The sequence below is a fragment of the Oryctolagus cuniculus genome, chromosome 7 (assembly GCF_964237555.1).
Source record: "Oryctolagus cuniculus chromosome 7, mOryCun1.1, whole genome shotgun sequence".
Lineage (NCBI taxonomy): Eukaryota > Metazoa > Chordata > Mammalia > Lagomorpha > Leporidae > Oryctolagus > Oryctolagus cuniculus.
Genome location: NC_091438.1, coordinates 58,596,966 through 58,619,858, shown reverse-complemented (window position 1 = coordinate 58,619,858; position 22,893 = coordinate 58,596,966). Strand labels below are relative to the sequence as shown.

The window sequence follows — 22,893 nt, the reverse complement described above, 5'->3', positions numbered from 1 at the left end:
TGACGCCTCGGGCGCATCACAAAGAGCCTGCGGAGGCCGCGCCGCCACCGTCCGCCAGAGGGCGGGAGGCGGGCGCCGCCCGCTTCGTGGGCACGCGGCGCCCTCTGCAGGCCGCAGGCGGCCATACATTGGTAGCCTCCTTCCCCTTCCCGCCTTCCGCGGGTCACTTTTTTTTTTTTTTTTTTTGGTGGTTGTGTTCGGTGTCCTCGCGGGAAGGCTGCCAATAAAGTTTTTTCTCTTCTCGCTTCCAGGAACCCCGCCTCGCTCCAAGTACCGCGAGATCTGACGGCGCGGCAGCCATGGCGGCGGCGTTTGAAGCCGCGGCGGCTTCGGCCACCGCAGAGACCGTTATGCCGGCGGCGGTGGAGCCCGTGGCCGCGCCGGCCTCAGCCCCGGAGCCGAGTCCTGGGCCCGTGCGGAGCCTGCGGACTGCTCACGACATCGGCGGCCCGCGGACCCGCACGGGGGACGTGCTGTTGGCCGAGCCGGCGGACTTCGAGTCGCTGCTGCTGTCGCGGCCCGTGCTGGAGGGGCTGCGGGCGGCGGGCTTCGAGAGACCCTCGCCCGTGCAGCTCAAGGCCATCCCGCTGGGGCGCTGCGGGCTCGGTGAGGGTGGGCGCCCGGGAGAGGCGGGCGGGGCCGGGGAGGGGGTCGAGACGCGGCGGCGGCGGTCCCGATCGGCAGCCGGTCTCCCTTTTGTAAAGCTCAGGCGCACAGCGCTGGCGGGCGGCCTGCTTGAGGTCGGCGGTGAAGGTCCGGGGAGCAGATGTGTTTCTGGACAACGGCCTCGTGCGTTTCCGCGAGTCGGCCCGCACCGAGGGTGCCGCCACGTTAGACCCTTGCCGCCGGGATTCCTCCCGGGGACGGGAAGCTGCGTCAGGCTGTACCGGCTGCTGCTAATGTCTTTCCGTTCTTTGTCAGATTTAATTGTTCAGGCTAAGTCTGGCACTGGGAAAACCTGTGTGTTCTCCACCATTGCTTTGGACTCGCTGATTCTTGAAAACTTAAGCACCCAGGTGAGTTCGGTTCAGAGGACGGGAAGAGGGCGTTGATCGCAGGCCAGATGTAACGCCAGTGGATCCGACGAATGGTTGAGCTACTCCACGCGAAAGGCCTGTGGGTAACTTGCACAACGTTAGCGACTGAGGATGGGGGATTAGTATTCGAAGTCTGGAATTTTCAGTTATTACAGAAGAAAGCCATTACAAGCATCGCGCTGCCATTACTTGAGAATATCTTTTACCTGCTGTCTAGATTGTGGTGCGACAGCCTCTGGCTTGATTCAGGGTGATGGGTGCTGTGACTGCAGGGGGCTCCTAAAGCCCTGTGAAAATCTCTTCTTGATCGCCCATCTTCTAAGTTGTCTGGAAATATTTGTAAGATTGCCTTACCCAAATTAGCAGGAGATTGGGTATGGGGAATCCTTGCTTGCTTTTTAAAAAATTGTGTTTAAGTTGTACAAGTATCATGTATTTCATATTTACAGATTTAGGAACATAGTGACACCCCCCCCCCCGCCCCTGCTCCAACCCTTCCTCCTCCTCCCTCTCACATTCCCAATGATCTGTTTTCAGTTTACTTAATTTCTTCCGCAAAGATTAGTTGAGCACTCAGAGAGGAATTGGTTGTGCTCCTCAGCCTTGCTCGGTAGTAGTTATGACAGACCTAATCTCAGGTCATGTGTGTCTCATGTTGAATCATCCCAAGAGGTTTCTCACCCAGGAGACCTGTATTCATCATCAGGAAGTCTTTTTCTTTAAATGGCAGAGAGAGCATATGCATGAGAGAGAGAGAGAGAGGAGGAGAGAGGAGGAGAGAGGAGGAGAGAGTGCTTGCCTCTGCTTGTTCACTTCTCAGATGCCCGCAAAGTCCTGAGCTGGGCTAGGCCAAAGCTCAGAGCCAGAAACTCAATCGAGAGTGGATGACAGGGACCCAGTTACCTGTGCCATCCCTGTTTCCTCCCAGAGTGTACATTAGCTGTGAGCTGGACTCGAGAGCCCGAGCTGGGACTTAAACTCTGGTGCTCTGGAAGTGGAAGGTGGCCGTCCCGACTGGTCACGTAACTGAGCGTTTTGAGTCCTGTCTTAGATCTAGTGAGTCCTGGGTGGTTCTCTGCCGGGATGCTTGTGAGCAGGAAGTAAGAAATCCTCCTGCCTCCAAGGTCCTGGGCTGGTCTACATCCATTAAGATGCATTTGAGATTTTGGCTGCTGTTGATTTGGCAGCAGGTCAAATGCCAAAAGTCTAAAACAGTTCCATAAGTAAAATTCATATTTTTGATGTAAGATCTGACTTGAGCATTTTATTCTTGTGTATGTAATATATATTCATTTTTGAAAACGGTGTGTGTAGTGAGGGGCGGCGTTGTGGCGCAGTGCGTTGAACTGCCACCTGCAATGCCGACTGACAGCCCATGAGTCCCGGCTGCTCCACTTCCGATCCAGCTCCCTGCTAACACGCCTGGGGAAGTAGCAGAAGATGGCCCGTGTGCTTGGATCCTTGCACCTGAGTAGGACCTGGATGGAGTTCCTATTTCCTGGCTTTGACCTGGCCCAGTCTTAGCCCTTGAGGCTACTTGGGGAGTGAACTGGAGGATGGAATATCTCCCTGCCTTCCTCTCTAACTGTAAATTTTCCTTTAACTGTTTTTTCTTTTCCCTGTTCTTTTCATTACTTGCCATTATTTACAAATGTTTGTTGTAGATCTTACTATCCAAGAATGAAAGTGCCAAGAGCAAGGACTTTGTACTGTTGATTGTTCTCTAGCAACTAGGGTGTTACTTAGCACATGATAGGATCTTAATGTTTGTTAATTAGTGAATGAATGGAGTTTCCCATGCCATTAAAAACTCCCTTTTATAAAAAGAAAAGATTTATTTATTATTTGAAAGGCAGAGTTACAAAGAGAGAAGGAGAGGCACAGATCTTTCATCCACTGGTTCATTCCCCAAATGGCTGCAATAGACAGAGCTGGGCCAGTCCCGGGCCAGACCCAAGCTAGGAGCCAGGAGTTTTATCCAGGTCTTCCACATGGGTGCAGTGCCCCAAGCACATGCTGCTTTCCTAGGTACATTAGCAGGGAGCTGGATGGGAAGGGGAGTAGCTGGGACTCAAACCAGCGCCCCTATGGGATGCCTGCATTGCAGATGGCAGCTTAACCCTCTGCCACAACACCAGCCCCCAAATTCATGATTTTTTAAAATAATCATTTAAATTAAAAATAAGTTCATCATTGGCCGGTGCCGCGGCTCACTAGGCTAATCCTCCGCCTTGCGGCGCCGGCACACCGGGTTCTAGTCCCGGTCGGGGCGCCGGATTCTGTCCCGGTTGCCCCTCTTCCAGGCCAGCTCTCTGCTGTGGCCAGGGAGTGCAGTGGAGGATGGCCCAGGTCCTTGGACCCTGCACCCCATGGGATACCAGGATAAGTACCTGGCTCCTGCCATCGGATCAGCACGGTGCGCCGGCGCAGCGCGCTGGCCGTGGCGGCCATTGGAGGGTGAACCAACGGCAAAGGAAGACCTTTCTCTCTGTCTCTCTCTCTCACTGTCCACTCTGCCTGTCAAAAAATAAAAAATAAAAAAAATTAATTAAAAAAAAAAAAGAAAAATAAGTTCATCGTATAATTAATTTGCTGATAATATATATTTTTCCTCAGATTTGTTAAAGGTATATTTTATATTTTTTTTAGATTTTGATCTTGGCTCCTACAAGAGAAATTGCTGTACAGATACATTCCGTTATCACGGCCATTGGAATAAAAATGGAAGGGTTAGAATGTCATGTCTTTATTGGAGGGACTCCATTATCACAAGACAAAACCAGACTTAAGAAGTGTCATATTGCTGTCGGATCTCCTGGTAAGATATCTATGTCTAATGGTAATTGAAGCTTTTAAGGAATTGAACATTTTTAATATAACATTGATATACTAGTCTTTGATAATTGTTCTAATTATTTTGTTTAGAATTAAAGAACATTATAGTAGTGAGTTATAGACATGTGACTGAATTAACAGGATGTATGAAATCTCCATTCTAAGAGTGTTTGAGAACACACATGGGCTAGCCTCCTAATCATTTGGTCATGAGTTACTCGGAGTCAGAATCTAGCACTCAGTGCTCAGTCTTTGATAGGACTGGTGTCTATTTTCCATCCTTACTTTTGATGAGGCATGACAGAAAAATAATGGTTTAGATAAGATCAAATCTCAAAAGCCGGCGCCGCGGCTCACTAGGCTAATCCTCCGCCTAGCGGCGCCGGCACACCGGGTTCTAGTCCCGGTTGGGGCGCCGGATTCTGTCCCGGTTGCCCCTCTTCCAGGCCAGCCCTCTGCTGTGGCCAGGGAGTGCAGTGGAGGATGGCCCAGGTGCTTGGGCCCTGCACCCCATGGGAGACCAGGAAAAGCACCTGGCTCCTGGCTCCTGCCATCGGATCAGCACGGTGCGCCGGCCGCAGCGCGCCGGCCGCGGCGGCCATTGGAGGGTGAACCAACGGCAAAGGAAGACCTTTCTCTCTGTCTCTCTCTCTCACTGTCCACTCTGCCTGTCAAAAAAAAAAAAAAAAAAAAAAAAAAAGATCAAATCTCAAGGTTTCTAATTTGTGGTTTGGTGTTGAATGCATAATAAAAGTTCATTCAGGAGATTTAGCAGTATAACCTGTGAAAAACTAGAGTGAAACATGGGCTGGGATTCGTGCAGACTTGGTACATCGTGAATATTTCAATGTGCTTTTTCTGAAATTTAGGCAGAATTAAGCAACTCATTGAACTGGACTACTTGAATCCGGGCAGTATACGTCTCTTTATTCTTGATGAAGCAGATAAACTTTTAGAAGAAGGCAGCTTCCAGGAACAAATAAAGTAAGAAAAAGATAGAACCAACTTAACAATTGAAGTGGTACCAACAGGTATGCAAGTGTGGCTACTATTAAATAATTTCTGTGGTGAATGTGTTTCTTCTGTTTTGTAGTTGGATTTATTCTTCGTTGCCTGCCAGTAAACAGATGTTAGCTGTATCAGCTACTTACCCTGAATTTTTGGCTAATGCTTTGACAAAGTACATGAGAGATCCCACTTTTGTAAGATTGAATTCCAGTGATCCAAGTCTTATAGGTGTGTACATGTTTTGAGTACTTACTGTTTTTTTTTTTTTTTTTTTTAATTAATTTATTTGAAAGAGTGAGAGACAGAGATCTTCTATCTGCTGGTTCCTTCCCCAAATGGCTACAATAGCCGGGACTGGGCTAGGCGGAAGCTAGGAGCCTGGAACTCCATCTGGTCTTCCACGTGGGTGGCAAGGGACGCAGGTACTTGAAACATCACCTGTTGTTTCCCAGGTGCATCAGCAGGAATTTGGATGGGGCGCAGAGTAGCTGGGACTCAGTCTGGCGCCCGATATGTGATGTGGGTACCCCAAGTGTGGTTTAGCCCGCTGCTCTACAGTGCTGCTGTACATTATTGTTTTGTTGGTGATGTTCTGCCACTTTGTGGTTTCATGGTTGCTGTTAGGATAGAACAAATATATTTAATTGTTGTCTCTTGATTTCTTTGTAGGTTTGAAGCAGTATTACAAAGTTGTCAATTCTTACCCTTTGGCCCATAAGATTTTTGAGGAAAAGGCTCAGCATTTGCAGGAACTGTTCAGCAGAATTCCATTTAATCAAGCCTTAGTCTTTTCGAATTTGCATAGCAGGTAATATACTTAAAAGATCATCGAGAGAGCTTGTGACATAGAAAGATAGGTGTGGGGCAACATTTGTAAAATTATAACCCTGTGTTATTTTTTTATAGAGCACAGCATTTGGCTGATATCCTTTCTTCTAAAGGCTTTCCTGCTGAGTGCATTTCAGGCAAGTTCATCTTTTACCTTAAAGTTGTTCGTTCAGAACACAGACTTGAAGCCTTCAAAGTCTGGAGGAGGAAATACCACTTTATGAGTTGTCTTCCAAGTCTGAGGTTACACTGAGCTTTCTGAATAAAGAAAACTGTGTTTATTTCTCATTGTAATTTAAGCAATATCCTTGTTTTAGTAAAGAGTAACCTGGTATGTAGTAAAAATTAGAAAATTAGTATCCAAAGAGATATACTTTATTAGAGTCTGAGTTATTTCTATCAAGAACTTAATTGTATGAAACAGTTTCTTTGTTGTCTTACAAGAAATATATATATATATTTTTAAAAGATTGATATATTTATTTGAAAGGCAGAGTTACAGAGAGGCAGAGAGAGAGAGAGAAAGAGAAACAGGTCTTCCATCTGCTGGTTCACTCCCCAGATGGCCTTAACAGCCAATCTGATGTCAGGAGCCAGGAGCTTCTTCTGGGTCTGCCACGCAGACTCAGGAGCCCAAAGACTTGGGCCATCTTCATTGCTTTCCCAGGCCATAGCAGAGAGCTGGATCGGAAGTGGAGCAGCTGGAACTCAAACTGGAACCCATATGGGATGTTGACACTGCAGGTGGTGGCTTTACCCACTACGCCACAGCGAGGCCCTGAAAAATATTTTCTTTACACAGTCATTTTTAAAATACTAAGAATTGCTAACTGAATTGACCGTTCTGTGGGGTAGAAGGCAAAATTGAGTTCTTGCCACAAAGTTAAATTATTACTGCTAGCCTAATAGGAATGAAAGATGCAAAGAAATTTTTGATCTGCGAGATCCTTTCTAAAGTTTTGTTTGCTGTTTCTATTTATTTATTTTTAAATTTGGAATACAGAGGTATTCTATCCACTGGTTCACTCTGCAAATGCTCAGACAGCCAGGGCTGGAACGGCCAGAGCCAGGAACCCAGAACTCAATCCTGGTTTCCTGTGTGGGAGGGACCCACATGATTTAGGCCATCACCTTCTGCCAGCCAGGGTGCACATTAGTGGGACGCTGGAATTGGAAGTATAGCTGGGGCACAAGCCCAGGCCCTCAGTCGCGGGATACAGACGTCCCAAGCGGCATCCTAACTGCTGCACCAAATGCCCTCCCTTTAGTGTCTGAACTGTTACATTGAGCTTGGGTAGTCATGGTTTATGATAACATACAAGGGAAATTTTTTCAAAATGGACCGACCAGTTTTTAAAAATTATTTTTTGTTCTTAATTTAAAAAAATGTTTATTTAGCTATTTGAAAGGCTAGTAGACTAACAGTGTGGGAGGGTATTTTTTATCCACTGGTTCACTCCCCAAATGCCCATAATAGCCAGGGCTAGGCTAGGCTAAAGCCAGGAGCCAGGAGCTCCATGTGGGTAGTCTCCCACTTGGGTAGCAGAGACCCAAGTACTTGAGGCATCTGCTACCTCCCAGGGTGTATTAAGAAGCTAGATCAAGGGGCCAGTGCCGTGGCTGATATCCTTTCTTGGTTAATCCTCTGCCTGTGGCACCGGCATCCCACATGGGCGCCGGGTTCTATCCCGGTTGCTCCTCTTCCAGTCCAGCTCTCTGCTGTGGCCTGGGAGGGCAGTGCAAGCTGGCCCAAGTATTTGGGCCCCTGCACCTGCATGGGAGACCAGGAGGAAGCATCTGGCTCCTGGCTTTGGATTGGTACAGTGCCGGCTGTAGCGGCTATTTGGGGAGTGAACCAACAGAAGGAAGACTTTTCTCTCTGTCTCTCTCACTGTCTGTAACTCTACCTGTCAAATAAATTTTTAAAAAATAATAAAAAAATTAAAAAAAGAAGCTAGATCAAAATCAGAGTAGCTGGGACTTGAACTGGCACTCCAAGCGGGATACATGTGTCCCAGGGGTAGTTTTTCTGAGAATTACATGTTAGCCTTCATATACAATATTGTATTTCTAAAGGCTTAGCTTACTCACCATTTAAAATTGATTTTTGAATTTCAAGTTGATTGCCTACACCATATTTATTTTTTCTAAATAATATTTTAAAAGATTCTGACTTTGGATTTTAACCCAAATTTGCATAGAAGAATGGAATTAACTGTGGTTGGTATGTTTAGAATGTTAAGACTGGGAGTTATGACTTCTGATAAATATGTATTAGCTGAGTTGTTTTTGTATGATTTTCTTTTTTTGGTCCTTTTAGGCAACATGAATCAGAATCAACGTCTTGATGCTATGGCTAAACTGAAGCAGTTTCATTGTAGAGTCCTCATTTCTACAGATTTGGTAAACTTCCTGTTCAGTTTGGGTGACTAATCCCTCTTGACGCATGTTCTATTATCAGATATACAGATTTCATCTATTATTTTATGTGGGTATATGGAACAAGAATACCAGAAGATAATTTATTTTTCCAGTGCTAGTGAAAGTACTTTCTTAAGGCCGGTGCCGCAGCTCACTAGGCTAATCCTCCGCCTTGCGGCGCCGGCACACCGGGTTCTAGTCCCGGTCAGGGCGCCAGATTCTGTCCTGGTTGCCCCTCTTCCAGGCCAGCTCTCTGCTGTGGCCAGGAGTGCAGTGGAGGATGGCCCAAGTGCTTGGGCCCTGCACCCCATGGGAGACCAGGAGAAGCACCTGGCTCCTGCCATCGGATCAGCGCGGTGCGCCGGCCGTGGCGGCCATTGGAGGGTGAACCAACGGCAAAAGGAAGACCTTTCTCTCTGTCTCTCTCTCTCACTGTCCACTCTGCCTGTCAAAAAAAAAAAAAAAAAAAAAACAACTTTCTTAAAAATGTCTTTGATATTTTGATATTTGTTCTTTTTAAAAACATTTATTTATTTTCCCTTTAATTGAGAGGGAGAGACAGAGACAAGACTTATCTTTGGTCTGCTGATTCATTCCGCAAATGCCCACAACAGCCAGGGCTGGGCTAGGCTGTAGCCAGGAAGCCAGGAAGCCAGGAGCTCAATCTGGGTCTCTCACATGTGTGGTGGGAATTCAGTACTTGAGCCATCTTCTGCGTCTTCCAGGGTCACATTTGGAGGAAGCAGGATTGCCAGCAGAGGAGCTGGGACCCGATCCTAGGCACTCTGATTTAGAATGCCAGCATCCCAAACAGTGTCCTAGCTGCTGTACCCAGTGCCCACCCTTTGATCTTTGTTCTTGAAATTAGTCAATCATTAGGAATGAATTTTTTTTTCCTTTGCTCCTAAATTTGGCACTTGGTTATACAAGAAGAATAGAGTGTGCATTGGTAGCCATGTCACAGTTAATGAAAAAAAAATTGCAGTTGTTGAATTCTTCAATTTCAGACTTCCCGTGGGATTGATGCTGAGAAGGTGAATTTGGTTGTAAATCTGGATGTACCAGTGGATTGGGAGACGTACATGCATCGGATTGGCAGAGCTGGGCGTTTTGGTAAAAAGAGAACCTCAAATGTGACAGGTGGACTTGGATTGTCATTTTTGCAGAAATGATTTACTGCTTAACATTCCTTCTTCTTTAGGTACATTGGGATTGACAGTGACCTACTGCTGCCGGGGAGAAGAAGAAAATATGATGATGAAAATTGCCCAGAAATGTAATATCAACCTTCTTCTTTTACCAGGTATTTTATCTGTTTCATTTTGCTGTCAAAACAATCACTGTAGTGATGATAGGCATACTAAAAATAATGGGTAACTCAGAGTGCTCTGATGTGTTGGGTATTGCTCCCAGGACTGTGTAAATGTTAACTCATTTTATTCTCACCATAGTCCTATTAAGTATGTGCTGTCGTTACCTACCTTTTGTAGTCAAGGACATTTAGGTGTGGAGGTTAAATAAACGTGTTGCAGCTAATATGGACCAGGGAGAGGACTGCAAGCTAACTTCTGGTACCTGGAAAATGAAAAATATTCTACTACGTACTATATTAGCTCCATTTTAGTTAGTGACCTTGAAATTTTATTTTATTCTTTGATATAAGGGAGAATATTTTAACTCCTTCAAGTTGCTGTGAGGTAATTCTTGTTATGTTCTCCTTTGTAACCATGGGAAAGGAATAGTGTCCTTAATTTTAATGCCATTTTAAAAATGTGAGTGAAATGTTCTTCTTTCTAGTGAATCATTTGTCATTCTACTTTTGAAGTGACATAATGGAAACAATGTATGTTCAGAACTGTTAATGATCTCTTGAAAACAAAAAACCCTAAAACCTATTGGGCGGGAACGTGGTTTATTTGATATATGCTATACTATGGTGTATATATCATATATAGATACATACATGAATGAATGTATTACATTGTATATTATTGACTATATGAGATATGTAGTTAATATAATTGAGTATAATTTTATATTTGATTTTTTTGAGTTATCCTACAAAGCTAGGTTTATCACAGATCTTGGGAGTCCTGTGGAGTCTAGTAGTTTTGTCTTGCTAATAACTCATTTTGTGATATTTCATATATCTAATTGCTCTAAGCTTAATGTGCTGATTTACAAAGTATATTTTAGAGTATATGGTCTTCAAGTTCTATATTAGTTCTATCACTTCCAGTTCTCTCTATGTATAAGTCTGTTGGTAGTGTGTCATGGAAAAATGAAAATTGGTAGGAGAGAGTTGATACTTCATGTAGGATTCAGTATCATAGTATCTAGTGAAGAAAGAATACTTGCCTTTGGATATTGGAAAATGGTAGATTTGGGTCTTCATATGATGTTAACAGAGCCCTGAGATTGTGAGAGAACTATTTCATGCTGTTAGATCTGTGCTGGACTGGGAACTTGTATGACAATAGACTGTTCCTAGCCCTACCCCAGGCAGTAGGACTAGGAGGGAACCTGACCTCTGCAAGGTAAGCAAAGGAGGCATCAGAGTTTTAGTCAATAGAGTCTGTTCTGCAAAGGATCAGGAGCCTCCACTGAAAAATGCAGGCTTGAGGGGTTTAGTGGTACACAGGCATGGAGCATAAACAGCCGTAGCACACAGGCAAGATCTTTGTCAGTAGGGAGCGTGGTATATCTTACCTGATGAACATGAAAATTGAGCACATGGCAGAAGCAAATTGTCAAACCTGGATGGAGTTGGACATTTAGAGTGAAAACTGACAAGTTTTAAAAAAATTAAAGTGTCTGTACTGCATATCCTTTCATGTTCATCTGATAGCATCTTTTTCCCTGTAAATATTTTCTCTCTGCTGGTAGGGGAGTGACTTCTCCCTGCTGGAATATAGGGTGGCAGATTTAGTTGGGTTTGGAGTTGCAGTTCTAGTATTTCCTAGTTGATAAGTTTTGGGGAGCAATATCCACTTTCTTTTTTTCTTTTTTTAAAGATTTATTTTTTTTTATATGAAAGACAGAGTTAGAGAGAGAGGTCAAGGCAGAGAGGTCTGCGATCCGCAGGTTCACTCCCTGGGTGGCCACAATGGCTGGAGCTGTGCCGATCCGAAGGCAGCCAGGAGCTTCTTGGGGTCTCCCATGTGGGTGCAGGGGCCCGAGGACTTGGGCCATCTTCTACTGCTTTCCCAGGCCATAGCAGAGAGCTGGATCAGAAGAAGAGCAGTCTGGACTTGAACCAGTGCCCATGTGGGATGCCGGCACTTCAGGCCAGGGCTTTAATCTGTTGTGCCACAGCGCCAGCCCCCACAAGACACTTTCTAATATCTTGTTTTGCTGTCAGCAATAGTAAGAAAAAGGCTGAGGGGCTGGAGAAGGAGTAGAGGAAAGATAGGAGGGGCCGGCATTGTGGCATAGTAGGCTAAGCCTCCACTTACAGGGCTGGAATCCCATATGGGCACTGGTTCGAGTCTTGGCTGCTCTTGTTCCAATCCAGTTCTCTGCTATGGCCTGGGAAAACAGTGGAAGATGGCCCAAGTGCTTGGGCCCCTGCATCCACACGGGAGATAGATGGCGAAGAAGTTCCTGGCTCCTGGCTTCGGATCGGCTCAGCTCCGGCCATTGCAGCCATTTCGGTAGTGAACCAGCAGATGGAAGACCTTTCTCTGTCTCTCCCCCTTCTCTATCAGTAACTCTGCTTCTTAAATAAATAAAATCTTTAAAAACAAACAAACAAAAAGTAAAGATGGGAGTATTGTTCCATATTTGAACATCACTCCTAGAATAAGCTCTTTCCAAGTGGGGGTGGGGGAAGATACTGCTTGGAGTACAGGATAGGTGTTAATATGTTTCTTAGGCAACATCTTTATAGCAGAATTGCTCAGGTCTTTAAAAATACTAATTTTAAGCCTCTTAGTGTCAAGGATCGTTTACATATTTTATTTCTTAAACTTATTTGACCATGGAAAATGTTATGAAGTTACTCAGAAAATACAGGTCTTGGGTAGCTTGAGAATTTTAATACTTTTTTCTTCCTTTTTACATAGATCCCATTCCTTCTGGTCTGATGGAAGAATGTTTGGATTGGGATGTGGAGGTTAAAGCTGCTATACATACTTATGGCTTAGCAAGCGTACCTACCCAACCCCTAAAAAAACAAATTCAAAAAATAGAGAGAACCTTTCAAACTCAGAAAGCTCATGGTAGCCACATGGCTTCCTCTAGAAATACTTCTGTGTCTGCAGTATCAGTCAAATCAAAAACTAACACCAAACAAAAGCTTCCTGTGAAAAGCCACTCAGAGTGTGGAATCATAGAAAAGGCAGCAGCACCAAAAGAGCTGGGGTGTGCCGTGCAATCCGAAGAGCAAATGAAGAATTCTGTTCAGACCCCTGTTGAAAACTCCACCAACCATCAGCACCAGGTCAAAGAAGCTTTACCAGTGACACTCCCCAAAATTCCTTGTCTGTCTTCCTTTAAAATCCAGCAGCCACGCACTTTGACTTTTGCAGAATTGGTAGAGGACTACGAACACTACATTAAAGAGGGGTTGGAGAAGCCTGTGGAAATTATCAGGCACTACACAGGTCTTGGGGATCAGACTGTGAACCCTCAAAATGGCTTTGTGAGAAATGGAGTCACTGAAGAGAGAGTGCACATACTGGCAGGCAGCAGCCAATCTGGAGACTCTGAGAGTGACAGCGATTCCTTCAGCTCAGTGACTTCTTCCCAGAGCAAAGGAAATAAGTCTCATTTGGAAGTCTCTTTGGATACTCAGGTGAAAGGCTCTGAACCTCCGCCTGTAGATGACCAGATCTCTTTGGAACAACCTCTGAATGGAAATGATGCTCCCCATCTAGAGGAATATCAGGAATCGCCTGAAATCCCAGTGAGAACAAGGCATAAAGAGGGAGCTCATCAGAGAGTTAAGCAGAGCCGGAGGAACCTGCCCCGGCGCTCTTCCTATCGACTGCAGACTGAGCCCCAGGAAGATGGTTGGTATGACAGCCGTCAGGAAACACATCCCAGTTACTCTGACACCTACCAGGATTATGAAGAGTACTGGAGAGCCTACTACAGAGCATGGCAAGAGTATTACGCTGCTGCCTCTCAGTCGTACTACTGGAATTCTCAGAGACATCCAAGTTGGATGGCAGCCTATCACATGAATACCGTGTATCTACAAGAAATGATGCGTAGTAACCAGTGATTGTACGACAGACCTGAGACCAGCAGGCACTGTGGACAAGTGATACTTTTGGATGTACATCTTCCGTCACCTATGGTAGAGTGGCATTTGTTGGCATTTTTGAGGAACTTGAAAAGACTTGAGTCTGTACACCAGGAGACATCTGTTTTCAGATGGTTTAGGCCAGATATGTAATATAATCCTTTTCGTTTTTAAAGAAATTTCATCAGATTCTTCAAAGAGAATTTTTGGGACACAGAGCTCAAGGTCCCAAGGTTCTATTTTCTAAAAGCTGTTTCCAAAAGAAACAGTTAAAAAGGGGATATACATGCCACTGCTTACTTTAAATAAAAACAGTGAAGATTTGGAAAGCAATGTTAGTTTATGCTGTGGACTTCTTTACAAAACACCTGGACAGCCTTCTCACTGAGGTACATTCTTACAGAAATTTGTAGCATGGTAGATCAGAAAATCCCCAGTTCTTTTAGATTTAGGCAGGAAGGCATGGAAGCATTGCTTGAGATTTTCCCAAAGGTACTTGACTTGATGTGACTTGCTTCTAGTAAAATATTTGATTCTAGTAAAACAATTTTAGCTACACATGTGAACATTTTTACTGTTCATCTTTTGAATGTCTTTTGTTTATGACATTGTGAAAGCTGTCCATACTTTTACTGTGTATTAATAGCTCAAGGTCCTCAGTGACTGTTGGTTAGTGCTCAGGTGGTGACTTGGTTATAGCGCTCTCAGGTGGTGACTTGTCATAGTGCTCAGGTGGTGGCTGTTGGTCATAGTGCGCAGGTGGTGGCTGTTGGTTATAGCGCTCTCAGGTGGTAGCTGTTAGAGTGCTCTCAGGTGGTGACTGTTGGTCATAGTGCTCAGGTGGTGGCTGTTGGTTATAGTGCTCTCAGATGGTGATGTTGGTTATAGTGCTCAGGTGGTGACAGTTATAGTGCTCTTAGGTGGTGATTATTTATAGTGCTGAGGTGGTGATGTTGGTTATAGTGCTCAGGGAGAGCAGCACTCTTCATCTTTCTTGGTTGCTGGATCATTCTATGAATCCAATGAAAATTATAGGTTGGCCCCAGAAAATTTCTAATGCCATAAACAGAATTATGAAGATAATTACAAAGTTCATAGACCCATGGGACCCAGTTAAGATCTGACTTAGTCTGTTGGTAGGCTGTTTTGTAGAAGCTGGAATTCATTCTCTTTTGTTCAGGCTCTTCTCAAAGAATGTCCTAATCTTGTGTTTTCTAGAAATTTCCCCCCAGGTTTTCTAATTCTTGCATCCAGATAGAAAGAGCCTGTTCAGAGATGGTGCATCTGTATAAATTAGAATTTAACAAAATTGAGATTGGAATCTCTATATTCTTTCCTTTTTTCTCTGATAGTGTTTTTATGGTTAGGCTTTTGGTTTCCAAATGTCTTCTATAAATTGGATTTTTGGTGCGAGGCCCCTTTCTGTGTTGAGATGAGAAGGAACGCTCTTTCCTGTGTACATATTTGCCTAGATAGTATAAACACCCAGGTATCAGCAAATACAGCCCTGGTCATTTACTGTCCAACTCCCAGTGAACACAATCCTAAACTCCTTTCTAACTTGGGTTCCTGTCTTTGACTGGTAGATGGTTACTTTTACTCATAGGAAGGTACTTCCAAAAGTTCATGGAAATTGGAATTAAACGATAAGTTTATTTTGGTGCAAAAATTTCTAAATCCATACCTATGAGGAGGTTTTAAGAACTGCATGAAAGATGTCTTATTAAAAAATTATGCATGGATTTCAAAACTTTTTTGCACCAAAATAAATGTCTTTGAATTTCATGTTCCATGACTTCTTTGTAGTATCCTCATGTATCAGTACTGTGTGTGTGTGTGTGTGTGTATGGTTTGAATTAACACTAGATAGCAAATCCATAATTAGGTTCAGTATCTCATTAAGAAGTAGAGATTTTAATTGCACATTTAAATAAAGATCCTGTCATTGCTGTGTGATTGGACTGTCTTTGTACCCTTTCCCCCACAATATAGCCAAGTTCACAGTTTGTCATTGCTAGGAGATTTTAATTAGGACACCGCCACATCTTCATTAGATTTGAGGTTACATAGTAGTCTTGAAATTAATTGAATTCTCTCTCTAGGTTTGCCTTATTTTGTATTTTCTTTTTTTCTCTATAGAAAAATAAGCTAGAGGTGAGCATATGCATAACATATGAAAATACTAATTGCTTCAGTTTCTGTAACCATTTACCAGGGAAATTTTAACTGTTAACCTTCCCAAGTAAGAGAAGCAGTTATAGTGGTGGGTATGGGAAGAATCTGCTGCTACTTGGGGGTGATTTAGCTTCATGTGGAAAAGATTTTTTATTTGGCATTGTCAGGGTGCACGTCCACATGATCTTGTTAGGAACCATAGATAGGCTGAAGAAAGATTCACTTGAAAATACTCTGTTGTGTAGTCAAGAGTACTTGTCCTGGCTGAGACCCTGCTAATATCTACTTTTTTTCCTCACTTTTTAAAATTTAAATTTGACAGGCAGAGACAGAGATCTTCTATCTGCTGATATTTGCCAAATGCTCCTAACAGCCAGGACTGGGCCAGGCTGAAGCCAGGGGCCCAAAACAAAGTCTGGGTTTTCTACATGGGTGGCAGGGACCCAAGTACTTGAACCATCATCATTTATTTCTTCCCAGAGTAGGCATTAGGAGAAAACTGGAGCAGGAGAGGAGTTAGCCAGGACTGCAACTCTGATGCGGGATGCGGGGGTCCCAAGTGGTGCATTAGCTTGTGTAAACGCCTGCCCCACTGTCTGTGTTTTAACCTTATGCTGGTTATTTGAGCTCTCAGGACCCAGTTTTTCATCAGTGAGATGAGGCACTGGACTGTAAGAATTTTAGGGTCCCTTCTACTTTCAAGATTTAATGATTATATGACTCTGAAGAAGAAAGATCCTCTGTTCAAGAAAAAGGATAATCAAATCTATTAATATAGAGAGGCTTTATAAATCCAGGTAATATCGTTGAGGGCAAGTATACATTGATTAAATATCTGAATTTTCAAACATTTTTATATCAATACACTTTCAATGATTTATATTAAGCTTTAACTTGGATTGGGCTTGTGGTATTAACATGTAGAGATCTTTGGGAAACCACTTTGTACAATTCTGACTTAGGACATCAGTCATTCTTTAGGTAATTAAAAGTTTCAGAAGCACTTAAACAGTAACATTTACTAACCTTTTAGAAACATGTAGTTTGAAGGTGAACTTCAGTCTCTGAATACTAAAAATAATTGAGCATGAATTATAATGCTTGTAGAGTAGTTTGCAGTTGTTTTTCCCCCTTCCCCTTAATTGTAAATCTTAGTTAATCTCTGAAAATGAGATTGTATTTTGAAGTTCTAGATATTGGAAATCCATCACAAGGTTATTCTCTTGTTTCGGCAGAATTTTATTATGCCTCTGAGCAAGCACCTCTGTCTTTTCAATGAAAAAGCACATGAATTGCTCAGCACACGTCTAGTTTCCAGTTGCTTGCCACCAGATTATTTGCGCTGTGGCCCTGTAGTGACACCTAGTGGGAGATGAGAACGTGAGCATCAGGGATTGAAACAGGTAGGAGCTGAGGTCATCCTGCATTTGCCTTAGTGTTCGATTTCTGTTACTGTCATTGAGGGGCATCTGGCTGTTGTGGGAAAAGGGAAAGGATTTGCATTATTGTTGCCACATGGTGAACATGGAAATGCCTGCTCCACCACCTAAGTCAGAACTGCTAGAGTTAGAGCAGACCTTCAAGATACCCATCCAGTCCCTCCAGCTTTAAGATGAGAAAACAAGAAAAAGCAAATGGTGTGGTCACAGGAAGTGGTAGAGCTTCAACCTTTGCTGATTTTCAGGCTTTGTTCCAGACTCCATACAGCGTTTACTTTTGAGTTTTGCTTTTGATTTAAGTGGGATTTAAACGCCTCAGCAGAACCAGTACTGATAGGTAAAAGCAGATTTTCTTTCTGTACTGCTGGATTGGGCCTCAAAAAACAGCTATAGACAAATGGAATCACGTGCTTATCTTTTAAATATCTGCCAATTTGGGGAGCATCCGGAAGTACAGCTTTACGCGACAAGAACCGCTGGGGGCCGCAGAGAAGGAGAAAGGGACGGGTAGGCCTTTAAGTACCCACCTAAGATTCTACAAGTCTTCTCTAGCAAGGTAGAAACCTTTGTTCAGATGACCATTATTTTCTAGTGTACAGCCATACCTTTAGAAGGGAAGAACTGGTGCTAACAGAATCATCCTTAGTCATTTTAGGGTTTGTGGCACATAGTTTGTTTAATCCAGATTGGATACATTGGGTACAGCAGTGGCACACGACTCAATACTGTAAATGATATACATGGTTTAACATATGCACTACAGTTTCAAAAGAAGACAACAGGAAACTCAAAGAGTTTTTTTTTTTTTCCCATACAAAGTTTTCACATTTATCTTCCTGCAGTTTTGTACAGAATATTTCTTTGCCATTGTGATGTTGGTAAGCCTTTAAGCCCATTTATTATATGAAAATAGAAAAGAACACACTTGATGTTTCTCACGATAACATTAATGGGGGGGTGACCTCTAAGGAAAACATACTGGAATGTCTGGTTATCAAAAATATACCATCCCTCCCACCTCCCAGGTTTGTAAAATAGTCCATTGGTCCAGGTGCCCCGTCCCCACCCCAGGACTTGGGTCAGTGCCAGTGTATTAAGTAACCTGCTAAGATGGATGTCATCCCTACACTTGATGAGAAAGAACACAGAACGTTCTGAATAGAAAACAAGACTCAAAAGAACCCCTTGGAAGCTGTTTCATTTTCTGATAGCCACTTTCTCTCAATTTTATCAATGTTCTTCATGATGCTGTTTGGGCTCCAAGGGTCACGGGTCCTAATCATGTTTTTCCTTCATCCGCCACTCAAGCTTTGCAAATAATGAGATTTCATTAGGAAATAGGAGAGGGAAAGTAAAGGTCTTTCAGGTTCCTAATGGTCAGGGTTACCACGCCAACCAGTGTGGAAGGGGCACTAACAGTCTTACATGAACAGTGCTGCGATGCTTCTGCCTCGTCGCTGCCTGGTGATTTGAAGCGGGAACCTGGGTGACCAGACTCCACTAATAACTTCAGAGTCTAGCGTTAGCTCAATTTCAACCACTACTTCTGCAAAATTAAAAGAGACAAAAATCTAGACACCTAATGTCTCACAGTACACTTTCCCTGTCTATATTCTAACAAATGATCTAATCCTGAATTGTAGGAATCTTACTTTGGAAGGTGAATAAGGTCCTCAGCAAATCCTGAAGTCAGTGCTGCCTTTTTTGTTTCTATGGATCAATGGTAGCTGTCTAATTTGTTTAAATTCTATGATACTGTAGAGTAATGTCTTCAACTGGCATTCAGAATAACTTGAACTTTTGGAAGGGATTCTATGCAATTAGTTCTGAGCTGGACACTAATTAGGAAAGCAGAGGATGGAGGAAAGAAATAGCTTCTGCAGTTCCTGGTTCTTCAAGAATGCTACCTCCTCCAGGCATTAAAGATGGAATAAGCAAGCCCCAGAGCAATGTAACATGGTGTGGGGGCAAAAACCCCAGGGCAAGATGACTTAAGTCCTGGGTTGCAGTCAGTTCTGCCACTAACTTGCCATGTGAACTCGGATAAGCCAGTCAGCTTCTTCACACGTGTTTTGCTCTCTTTGAATCGAAGATTTAGCGACTTGACCTACTACCATCAGACTGTAGTAAGGATCAAAAGGACTTCAGAAGGCATGCTTTGAAATGCCATTGCCCTGGCTGCCTCTCCACGGTGAACAGTCAGCATGTGATGGAAAGAAACTTGACTGCTCATCTGTTCACCTTCTGACAGAATTGATGGGCCACAGCTGGTTCTACCCAGGGCATGATGGCTTCTGAAATATGGTTTATGTTAGTCCAGCCAGGTGTGGCCAAGTAGTACCAACATTAACACCCGGCTATGTCTGTAATTATAGCGTGAATTCTTTGAAGAGTCTTCTCCAATGCATCACTGCTCTGAAAGGCAGAGGATGTGGTGGGAAAGGTATTAGACTAACAGCCAAGGGACTCCTCTAGTATTCTGGTGCCAGCTCTTTCATTAAATCACTGCATGACCTTGAGTAAGTCAATTTCTCTGGGCCTCAGCTTCCTATAATGTGAAATGAATTCGATCTTAAGTCTCTTCTAATTCGGATACACTCAATACTATATTTCCCAAGTAGCCATTCATTGGACATTTGAATGTTAGCTCTCAGGTTTTTTGTTTGCTGGCTTCTTGTTTCCCACTGATGCTTCGTGAATGGGATAAGTGGTTTTGAGAAACTTCTATTATGCTGAAGTAGTTCCTGGACCATGAAGCTCAAGAGTCATCATCACCCCAGACAACTGTTGGCCCCCAGAAAATCCTGATATCCCGGTTCTTCAGTCACTGGCTAGTAGGCTTAGACGCAGCACACTTTGGACCTGTGTTTACTTATGAATAACCTTTAGGAGTGTAGTTTGGTGGTATGCTGTTGTATAGATGAGGCATTTTCCTGGGTTGATGTCTGTTGGACCAGAAGTGAACTGGGCCCTTTGTCTTCAGCTAAGGCTACCATGGGGGATGGAGATGAAGGGATGGTCTAACAGTCTTTTAGGAACTGGCATGATGTGGGTTTGGGGAATGAAACTGAAGGAACACAAAACATTCAGTTCAATAAACACATAGGAAATCTTTTTGCGACACGACTTTCGACATTTATTCTCGTGGGAACTACTCGCGTGCTCCCTTGGTGTACTCTATCAGTCATTACCCTAACCCTGTGAGGACTTGTTTTCAAATTAAGCAAGGCAATTGTATGTGTTTACAACCATGTCCCTATCACCCCTTCATGCCTTCGGCTACTCAGCTCTTTGGAGGTATAACTTAGAGGATCAGCCATTCCTTTTCTAGTCCTTTGCCTGCCCTTCAAATGGAGCCTGGTCCTCTCCCTTCCCTGGTGACACGTGTACCGAGGGAATGGATTTAAGTGCTTACTCTTGGATATGTTCAGGTTGGTTGTGTGGACACCTGTGCACTCCTCTGCTGTTGTATGGTAAAGCGTCTCTGCTTTGTCAGATCATGATAAGCTCAGAGGGCAGGATGCACCCCATTCTCATGGTAGTAAGGGGAATCCTTGAGGCCACACTCAGAGAGAGAGGCATCAGCCAGTGGTCAGTGAGGATAAGCATGAGAGATCAAGATGGAAAGAAGGCTCCCTCTTCTCTGCCCTTGCCTGCTTAGGTGCCACCTCGGAACCCTTTGACCTTGCCTGCGTCCAGGGTCAATGGAGCTGAGGTCATGGGGAAGCCCTATGGGGTGGTTAAGTTCCTGGCCGGTGGACCTCATCTAGATGGCTGGGGTGGGCAGAGGCAGTCCTGGCCTGCAAAGCAGCTGCTACTCACTAGGCTGCAGAATGGCTCAGGAGCTCTTGATAAACACCTGGAACTCAGAGCCCTGGCACACAGGTTGCAATAGGATCATGAGGGTTGGGAGGGCAGGGAGAATTTGTCACTAACCCTGAGGCCCACCTGCTCTGCTTTAAGCAGTGAAAACGGTTTGGAGAATTCCGGCAACGTTGTTCCCAGCCCCACCAGAGTGCAAGCCACTTGGACAGAAGTGCTGTTTGGGTCTTCTAGAAATCATCTGCACTCCCTCTCTTGAATGGAGGGTCTCCCGCTTCTCCCACACTCCAGGCATCTTCAGAGACCAGGCCCGAAGACTCTTCAGACCTCAAGGCATCTTCCGGACCAGGCGGGAGTCAGTGAGAGTCCCCTGCTTGCTTGGACGTTTTTGGAGCATCTTTCACGGGACACAGGGGCTTCAGCTTCGGCAGCCTCCATCTGGGAGCAGCCCCAGGCATGCGGTAGTCAGAAGGTTCCTGGTCTTGGACCATTGTCCTCCTTGGAGTAAAGTGCTCCTGGGGCCTTTGGGCAGAGCTCCGGATGGGCTGTATGGTGGGTCCCAAAACAAGGGGACGTAGCAAGGGACCACAGGGCTGAGCGCGGCCCCACGCCCGGGGTCTCATGTTCCCTTCACTGGCACATGCCCGAGCTGGCCGCTTCTCCGGCATCGGCTTTTTTCCTTTTTCAAGACTCCAGAGATAAATCTGATCATTCCCTTTCTTCCCTGGAAATGGATCTACGATACCAGCGGTTCTGATCACCAGGGAAGCATCTTCTCGCTCCTCAACTCGCCCCGGTTCTGCTTCATTCTTTCCTCTTCTGCAATGGCATTCACACAGATGCGGCTCCCAGGCATGAGTCTGTCACACTTGCCAGTGACGGAGAAGGCTTTGCGAGCGCGTCTCGGGATCAGTAGGGACCGTGGAGAGAGAGATGGCTGGGAGAGAGAAACAGCCGGGGCAAGCAGAGAGGTACAGAGACAAAAGGGACAGGGACAGACGGAGCAGACGGGTTGCCACGTGGTCACTTGGCAGCTCTGTGCACGTCAGCTGGGCAGCGAGGGCCCAGGCTCAGCTGACCTCACCCTCCTGGGGGAATGGAGAGGGAACTCAATAAGAACGGTCTTCTTAGCCTAAACGCTTTCGCTATAAAAGGAGAAAAAAAAAAACCCTCACAAAATGCATTGTTTTGGTTTAAAGGTGTTGGGTCCATGGAGAAAAACATTTCACAAAAATTCGTTGGTGTTTTTGTTTTCCACCTTTTCCCATGAATAAATATTATCCATTAAGAGCCTTGAAAAAGGTGCTTAAATACACAGTGTTATATTTGCTTCCCGTTTTGCATGTGACAGCTTGGCCTCTGTGCTACTCTTGGCCTTGCGTTTTCCTCACTGGGGTCTCCAGAAACAACTGCTATTTGGTATGAGGCTTCCTCCTCCAGGCCCCGCCCGGGCACGCAGCCGACAGCCCCCAGCAGCCCGTCCCCTACCTCCCCCCGTCCCGTCCTCCGGCCCCAGTGAGACGCAGTCACAGGGCTGTGTCCACGCCAGCAGCATGGACCTCAGGTGCCCCTTTCGCTGCTGCCGCTTCCTTCCAGGCACGAGTCTCAGTGCTAGGGGTGTAACGGGGGCAGGCAGAAATGGTGGAGAAAGGGGGAGGGAGTGGTCCCAGCGGCCACCCGCCCACGTGCCAGCCCCCTTCACTCCCCGCTACCCCCTCTGGCCCACTGTCCAGTGGTTTTTACAAGGCAGAGACCTTGACAACATTGCTGGCTATGGAAGGAATGTTCGTGTTGGGGCCTGGGCTGGCAGGGGGTGGCCGAGTCTCGCCCTCTGGGGTTAGCGCTGGGGGAGCAGGGATGCTGATGATGGCGGTGGTGATCTGGGATGTTTTGCAGTTTGGTCTCAGTCCGTCGTCTGCTTTCAGATTAAGGCTGGAGCGACTGGGATAGAAAAGAGGGAGATGGTGACGGCTCCTGCTTGCCAGCACCCCAAGCCACCTGGGCCCCCACTGATAAAAGCCGGGAGGACACTGTGCTGTCCCTCTTCTCTTTGCCTCTGCTGACCGGCATGTCACTAACC

At 45.0% G+C, this 22,893-nt stretch overlaps 2 protein-coding genes across 5 annotated transcripts in view; one reads left to right on the top strand and one right to left on the bottom strand.

The window, feature by feature from the left end:
- Window positions 1-13,710, top strand: DDX20 (DEAD-box helicase 20). Its single transcript, XM_051856157.2, has 12 exons — window positions 1-131; window positions 252-606; window positions 922-1,016; window positions 3,687-3,855; window positions 4,742-4,856; window positions 4,966-5,108; window positions 5,550-5,688; window positions 5,787-5,845; window positions 8,029-8,111; window positions 9,137-9,242; window positions 9,331-9,432; window positions 12,194-13,710. The coding sequence occupies exons 2-12, from the start codon at window positions 300-302 to the stop codon at window positions 13,354-13,356; spliced, it is 2,481 nt and encodes an 826-aa protein (XP_051712117.1). The 5' UTR covers window positions 1-131; window positions 252-299; the 3' UTR covers window positions 13,357-13,710.
- Window positions 13,711-17,640: 3,930 nt separating this feature from the next.
- KCND3 (potassium voltage-gated channel subfamily D member 3) overlaps window positions 17,641-22,893 on the bottom strand; it is a 233,720-nt gene continuing 228,467 nt past the window's right edge. For 2 of the 4 annotated variants that reach the window (XM_070076670.1, XM_070076668.1), the window contains 2 exons: window positions 22,568-22,754; window positions 17,641-21,901 (listed from right to left, as the gene is read on the bottom strand). In XM_070076670.1, coding sequence (XP_069932771.1) covers window positions 21,884-21,901; window positions 22,568-22,754 — 205 coding nt within the window. In that variant the 3' untranslated portion in view covers window positions 17,641-21,883. 4 annotated transcript variants of the gene reach the window in all.

Coding starts and splice junctions, on each gene's coding strand:
- DDX20 (XM_051856157.2), top strand. CDS start 300: ATGGCGGCGGCGTTTGAAGCCGCGGCGGCTTCGGCCACCGCAGAGACC. Junction 5,846..8,028: donor TCCTGCTGAGTGCATTTCAG/GCAAGTTCATCT, acceptor TGGTCCTTTTAG/GCAACATGAATCAGAATCAA. Junction 9,243..9,330: donor TGGCAGAGCTGGGCGTTTTG/GTAAAAAGAGAA, acceptor CTTCTTCTTTAG/GTACATTGGGATTGACAGTG.